Source organism: Thamnophis sirtalis, unplaced genomic scaffold (assembly GCF_051295495.1).
Source record: "Thamnophis sirtalis isolate CommonGarterSnake01/CBP01778 unplaced genomic scaffold, rThaSir2_p1.2 scaffold_5, whole genome shotgun sequence".
In the NCBI taxonomy this organism is placed as follows: Eukaryota; Metazoa; Chordata; class Lepidosauria; order Squamata; family Natricidae; genus Thamnophis; species Thamnophis sirtalis.
In genome coordinates this window covers 101,237,488-101,245,626 of record NW_028261385.1, presented here as the reverse complement: position 1 = coordinate 101,245,626, position 8,139 = coordinate 101,237,488, and the positions used below count along the sequence as shown (strand labels likewise).

The 8,139-nt window shown below is 31.6% G+C and overlaps 1 protein-coding gene across 1 annotated transcript in view; it reads right to left on the bottom strand.

Moving 5' to 3' along the window:
* Positions 1–498: 498 nt before the first annotated feature.
* Positions 499–8,139, bottom strand: part of LOC148045502 (zinc finger CCHC domain-containing protein 7-like) — a 46,841-nt gene continuing 39,200 nt past the window's right edge. The window contains exon 3 of the mRNA XM_087716296.1: positions 499–934. Coding sequence (XP_087572422.1) covers positions 855–934 — 80 coding nt within the window. The 3' untranslated portion in view covers positions 499–854. The remainder of the gene's footprint in view (positions 935–8,139) is intronic.

The following is an 8,139-nucleotide window of genomic DNA, read 5'->3' as shown; positions in this document are numbered from 1 at the left end:
AAAAAGGTAAGAGACTCTGTCACAAAATGTAGTTTTAAAAGTGAACATAAAAACATGGCTGATTAGACCAAGTAAAAATTTCCCTAAATAAACTTTTTAAGATACTATGAAAATGGAGAATGCGGATTAGCAGCCATGGCAAGATGAGGTCATCTTGACATACTGAAAGAGCATTCTAAACCTTGAAAACTGACAATGGTGCAAATTCAACAAATCCTCTGAAGTGCTCACCCTTGTTTTCCATAGAGCATGGATTAGTCTCAAAAGATTTTCAAACAGTTTCTAAATTGAAAAATACAATGAGCTTTTTTTCTTCAGGCACATGAAGAAAATGGTCACTCCAAAAGAGAAGGAAAAAAACCTCCAGAAATGATCATTTACATATTCAGCATTTTAAACTTCTTTATGATGATAATTTCATTTGATACAACTGTTAATAAAACCCCAACCATACATAAATTAGGTGAAATATTTTAGAAGTTTTTTTGCAAAATAAATAAGAAACATACACAAGCCATAAACTTCTTACTTCCAGTATGGGATGAAATGATTTAATACCATTGACTTGATAGTTCAACTTCAAAGTCTCCTTTGGAGAAATATAATTCTACCAGATTAGCTGGGAGAATCTGATACCAATGAGGATGTGGAAGAAGAATGTTTTTCATTGATAAGCGTATTTCTCAGACCAAGTGTATCATGCATTTTATTTACTGTTTTTATTTCTGACTCTTAAAACATGACGGAAAGCTTCCCATATTTTCATTTTTGAGGAGCTGCATTATTGGTTGTTGGGACTGGGTTTTCAAATTTTCAACACTAGCATTTATTTAGAGATGCATCTTGTTCCAAAATTATTCTTCCTCTGACTGGATGTTCCATAAAGCTTCGACACCTGTCAATCTGTAGCTAGTACTGAACATTTTTGTAAATGCTTAATATAAAAAAAGGAAAAGGTAAAGAGATAAAAGAAACAAGAACAGTTAAGTGATTGAAAAATGACAAGCATGGATAGGAAAAGCAGATAGCACGTTTTAATGTTTTGGTCTTTTAACAAAATTCATTATTTATATTTTATCTTTTCTAATTATAATACCTATATTGTCAATTTAGTTTTGGATATTTGAATACTAATTCATTTGTATTGGTAAATAACCAAAATAAAGTTATTTCAAAAAACAGAAAAAGGAACATTGGCTGCTTAAACAAACAGGGAAATAAAAAATATTCTAGGAATGCAGGGCTTTAAGTGGTTCAAAATAGAGCATAATAGGAAATTTTCTAGAGAGGATTACTACTCACTAAAACCATTTACAGATTTTCACTGATTGTTTTGTTATTAGAAAATATCTGAAAGCTATCAATAACCTTCACCTCACATTCATCAATATCTAAAGAAAAAAATTGTGTAATTTAACTGGTTAGCAATATTTGTAAAGCATGTTTTGGGCCAAAGCTGGTAAGAAAATGCAATTGATGTTTTGGTTGTAATATTTGGATCACAGAACTTTTTCTATTAGGGAATAGGTTTGCTACAATATTCCACCATCATTATTTCAGTAAACATTTGGTCTGTCTGCTCTTAAAAGAAATAATTTGGGTTGTTACATATTCTGAGTGCTGTTTTCTTTGTTCTCTGCAGCTTAATTCTTATTTTATTGTGATTAATTATATTGGATTGAGGCCAAAAGCTCCTTCTTCTGCTAAAAGATTACTGCTTCCATCAAAGAAAATGAATCTTTGGACACAACCCAATACTATTTATTTTATATTAAACTGCACTGAGCATTTTCATCTAGAAACTGAGAAGCATAATAAAAATAAACAAATTCTTTTCAGTGAATGGCAAAAAATAGATTAATCCCAATTTCTCCTGAGGCTGTGATCTGACTAAATTTAATGAAAGGCATATAGGCTGCCTTGAATTTGGTGACTTTGGTGGCATATAAGTTGGCAAATAAATACATTTCTACTTTTTCATTAGAAGAGCAAATGAACAAGTTTGAAAATACTGAAGTTGCAAATTTAAACAAATTAATATTATTGTATTTAATAAAACAGATCCTTTCATTCTTAGTGCACTGCAGTATTAAAGCTTTTAATTATATAACTGGGCATATATCAGTCTAACAATATTTGTTTCAAGTTCACTTTCAGAAGAGCTATTAGTTAGTGGTAAACTTATTTTGAATCTGACATATGTTGCTTTCTTCCTAAACCTACAAAAACAATATATGTAAACCTTCTATTCAAAAATTTCTTTTAAACTAAATATCATTCAGACAGCTTCATTTGCTACTAAAAATATTAGAAATTCTGAATAACATAAAAATGATAAGATACCATTATCCAATCTTTTGTTATATTTGCAAGTTTTAGGCATTCTTAAATCTGTTTATTCTACCGTAGTTCTCTAATTTAATTAAAAAATAAAGTGTTCCATTAAGCCATTTATGGTTCATTCAAATGTATATAAAAGCAAAAGTATAGTTCCTAATCTAATTCCTCTAAAATATTTTTGCAAGATAATTTTCATACATTCAAAAAGCCCCAAGGACAGCCAAAAATGTCCTGCACCCATATGGTTGGCAAAACTGTCAGTCATCTTGATGAGCAGCAAATAAATGAATGTCCAATGATGGGATTTTGCATTATCCATAAAGAAATCCATCCACTAAACATCAACAAGTAAAAGCTTATACCCGACAGCTATCAATTTCAACTATTCATGCAAAAAACAGGTGAGCTAAACTAGTAAACCTCGAAATTAGAGATATATTAATCATCTACTCATAGCCAAGATAAACAGAGTTTTTAAAACAGTAAAATATCATTTTTCTTTAGAACTTTATTTGCAACATATAATGTCCTGTTACATTTTTAATCAAACAGATGAAGTTATTTTTAAATTGAAAATCTGATGCACTCACTAAATCAGGCAAGCAAATAACCAGATGATTGAATGGCATTGCAGAATACACTATTACAGCAGGTAAATTGTAAATTTACCTGTCACACCACAGAAGTTATTGCTCAGTCATTGCATCTGCTCTTAGAGGCAGAGTAAGACAAAAATGAAAATCGTGTTAAATATTTTCAAATGCATATTTTAAGGAAACACTATTATAGTTGATAGAATAAAAAAAAATAAAAACTTCCTTCATGGAAAAGCCAATGAAATCTTAGCAGTTTCATGTAAGCCCAATACCCTACCCCAATATTTAAAATAGCCATGAATGCTCATATTGTTTTTCACAATAAAAGTTCCCAGAAGAATGAGGGCATCTTAATCATCACTATACTTTTGTCAACTACATGGACACCAGGCAATGGCCCAAACAACAGTATATTTATTTGGCACTTACCATCTTCTGATATACAGTAAGTTTCCCTAAATTCAACGGGGTTAACCACCAATAAATAAGTTTAAGATTATGTATTACAGTAACCATACCTTTTCTATTCCACCTGCATTGCCTTAACAAGATGGCCAGAACTGTATTTAAATGATAAATATTTTGAACTTAACCGTACTGAAGATGAGAGGCTCAGTGCTAAACGTATCACAATAATGAAACCATATCTATAAGGCTGTTTTAATCTATATAATAAGATTTATACTGACCTATATTCATGACATTTATAAATTATGTATACCTAAGCTTATTTCAGTCATCTTATTAAAATGAGTGGCAGCATACAACTCATCTGGCCAACTGTCAGTTACCCTGATTTAGAAGGTGCCAGGTCCTGTAGTTAGTTACAAATATAGCACTGCTGACCTTGAAGGCAGCTGTTTTTGAAATACAATAGTTAATAAATTCACCTCATTAATCCTTTCCTCTCATTTTTGGATTCTTATCATTATCACCTGAGTTAGTCCCCATCTATATCTATTATCAGCAATAGTATAAAGGTGGCTCGTCTACTATTATTTTGCATTTTTGAAAAGAATTTTGTAATTTATTTTTTATTTTTTAAAATAAAGGAGTGTCTGTGTATAGCATAAAACAAATGGACAGCATTTTCAGGTCTAACCAGGCACTATTATCGATTAAGAAATAGTATTTCATAAAGCTCATGGCCATGCGTAAAGAATTCTCCATTGTAAAGTTGCAAGAAAACAATACATTTATTCCCTGAACATCTAACACAAGTGTATACAGTAATGTGATTTGCCTCTATAGTCTATAACATCAAGGCAATGGCAAAGCTTCAAGTCATAAACAATGGAATATATGTCACACAAAGAATTTCCACAACTGAAACCAGATAACATTATAGTTACTTCTAAAATTAGCTACTGATATTCACTGAATTAAATATAATAGCATGAGAAAAAAATGAAATCATTAATCGTTAATGTAGTTTAGTGCACGAAGAATAAATCCTAATTTTAAAACTGCCTGGATGCCAGTTTCAGTCTGTCATGAAAGTAATAGAAATCTTAATCTGTTTATTTTATACATTAGTACTGTTAAAGCTTTGAAAATGATTTGAAAGAAGTGTTAAAATGGTGGATTTTCTTTCAGGCTTTTCTAGGATGTGGTTGCTTTAAGGAGAGGATTCAGTCAAATTAATATAACTCTTAAAGTAGCCATACAATGTCAGACTTTCAAGAAGCCTTGAAAATAAGCAGTAACTTTAATGAATAGAAGAGAAATGTTATGATCACAAGAGAAAATAGATAACTGTTTAAGTTAGCCCAATAAAAAGTAATAATCAACTATATTTCCATTCCAAGTAATCTTGATTTATCTAAGGAAATTCTTGATAGTCCACTATCCCAAATAAATCTCCTACATTATCCAAAGGAAATATTTATTTGATATAAACATAGAAATACCAATAAGACATTAAAACATATAAAGGACAATATTTATTTTAATAACAGTAATTTTACCCCACAAACATTAAGGAATTCTAACATCCAACTAAACCCTTTCTAAATGTTTCAAAATTCTGAATTTTCTATTTGAAAACTGTATAATTTGGAATTTTATTAGAACATGAACATGGGATTTTAAAATACAGTAATTAGCAAACTTGAAATGAAGTTCTTTTTAGTTCATTTGGAAAAACCGATAGCCACATTTATTTATTCCTCGACATTACAGTCAAACTATTAAATATAATCAGTGCCCAGGAGTTTTAACCGGAAAAAAGCTAATTCCTTGGGGGAAGGGGAGAGCAGGGACGGCAGTACATATAATTTAATATGTTTGCCACAATTGAGCATTTTCAAAGAAAGTGTGTAAAATAAAGAGGACACTCTGAATTGGATTTAGCAAAATGCATAAAAACCCTAAGAATCAATTTTCAAGTGGTGGTGGTGTATCCTTAATTATTCATAGTCTTGATCTAAAGGCATCTCCCCAAACCCCTTATTAAGTCAGTTTCTTACTTGAGTGCTGCACTGGCCCTATAAAGGGATTATCTTAATGTGCCTTTTGGAATTTTTCTTATAGCCAATCCAGCCTATCCTTGAGATTTGTTTGATTTTGTAAAGACCAAAGTTAGTCTTTTAACAGCAGGCTCCTACGCTGCCTAAAGAGGCTTGTTTGGCAGCCTATTTAGGATTATTCTAATAGTACACCCCTCCCAAATGCTACCTAATTTGGCCTCGGTTCTCCTCCTTTATCCAGTCCCCTTTTCTAATGGAAAAATGTAAAGATAAGATTTTGTATCTTTTAGTTAGCCCAGTGAAGGCTTTACTTTGTTTGAAATGGGAATTTTTAAGTACCTCAAAATTAATATATAAAACATGCTTTAATTAACCAGTATATAAAAGAATTAGATATTTTTCTCAAAGCTAAAATAATTATGCATTTCAAGTCATTGATACATTTTTATGAGAAGCAAAATTTATTAATATACTGGGAATTCTTACATAATAGCTGCATATTCTAAACTTCGCATTTAAAAATACTTTGAAAAAAGTATACTTTACTTGGTGTTAATTTCATTTTAAAAAAATTATATGATTTTCCCTCCTAAATAAGTTCATGGTTATTAAAATATAAATACTAAAAATCTTACAGTGGTCATCATAAATAGTCTGTGAGGACTAAATTGTAATGAGGAAGGGAAAGTTTGCTCTACAACAAAGCACCAACAATGAAAACCTCTGCAATCAAATGAACTGGTCCCTTCATAAAAGGTGTGCTTACTATACCTTTAGGGTAAATCTTTGTTTAATGTATAAATTCTGAGCATTCATTTTCATCTAAAAATTGCCTGCCTGAAGATTTAAACAAAAAAGGTTACATTGGTACTGACCTTTTAATAGTGAAGGCCTGAAAATCTGAACATATACAGAATATATCGCATCGTTAGTTACCTTACTATATTTGTCAAACAGAAGAAAAATTCTGCCTCTAGCCAGCCAAAGTTGTCAATCAGTAACTTAACTAAAAGATAAGCTATTGGCAATCTCATCAATTATTTTTTTCCAAAGTGATATCAAAGAAAATATATACTGATCAAATACTCAAAGAAGAGCCATATTGGTCTAGTGCAGGGGTGTCAAACTCGCAACGTCACAGCGTTCTCAAGTGATGCATTTCGACTTTTTTCCCCTTTGCTAAATCAGCCATGTGTGTAGCAAGCACGTGATGCAAATGGCCCACAGGCTGCAAGTTTGACAGCCCTGGTCTAGTGGTTAAGGCATCAGGCTAGAAAGCGGGAGAGTCTAACCTCCCCATAGCCATGAAAGCCAGCTGGATTATCTTGGACCAGTCATTCTCTCTCAGCTGAACTCACCTTACAGGGTTGTTCTTTGGGGAAAATAAGAGGAGGAAGGTTGTTAAGAGATATTTGCCACTATGAGTTATCTATAAAAATAATAAAGGTAAATAGGCAGGAAGGAAATTTGTTATAAGACAGACCACTAAATTATTATATAAACCAGTAATACTTAATACATGTATTACTAACAATGAAAAGACAAGCAAGAGGAAGTTTACAGAGAGTAATGAACCATTTAACCCTTACTGCCAAAACTCTTATTAATTATATATTTCTCCAGTGTAGTTTTGCTATCAATGTACGATTATACAGCTTTTTGTTTTAAGAAATTTAAACTTACTAAAACAGTGGTTCCCAAACTTGGCAACTTTAAGACTTGTGGACTTGAAGTCCACAAGTCTTAAAGTTGCCAAGTTTGGGAACCACTGTACTAAAACATGAGCATTGGTTAGAAGCATTTAAGGTAGAGAAGAGGTCTAAAATTATCTTAATGGTTTGGTTCAAATCATATGGGTGAAATTTGGCATGGTTTCATTATTATTTTTAAGTTAAAGGATTTCTTACTTCTCTTCTTATGCTCACATCTTCAAACTGAAGATTTAGGTAATTTTTTTTCTGCAAAAGTGCTGCAGTAAATTTGCATCATTATGTTTAAATGGATATACAAAACATACGTATCTACAATGAAGCTTAATGGTGATCAGATAATTGTAGGAATGTTTACTTTAATGTCACCAATTCTAGATGTAATGCTAATTTGCAATGCTTTATAAGTTCAAATAAAATAAATAGTCACTACATGTAAGAGTAGACTTTCTATTGGTTTCAACTTCTACCTGGAGAAACATTAATTTCAGTTGCTGTAGGACTGTGGAATCATAGCTAAAACACTGAGGATCACTTGGAAGTTGTATCCCAGTCTTCCAGGAAGTTCGGTCTGGCCCCATCCATTGATTAAAAAGAAATCAACCCTATAAATGCTTCCTTTTGGGGGGGGGGGAACTCTAGTCAGTTGCTCTGGGCCTATATAGAACAGAAAAGTACTCCCTAGTTTTAAAAACTTCTACTTCTTTTGTCAATGCAGGTATCCAGATTTAGGTCTTGATGGCAGAGGACAAGGAAGAGATTCAGGGAAGAATTTAATACACATAGTAAGTATAAATACGCAGATAAATACCACACTTTCATTCTCTCATACTCAATTAAAAATCAATTTTGCTGTCTCTGATCAGAAAAATGTGACTTTACAGATTAGTTTCCATTAGTTACCTTTCACTACTAAAATGTAATGTTAAAAGTTAAAATAAAGATACGACTAACTATACAATGTGCAATTTCTATGGAATGTTGTCTACAAATGTCTTGGAAGCTTAAAGGAATATACTTGTACAA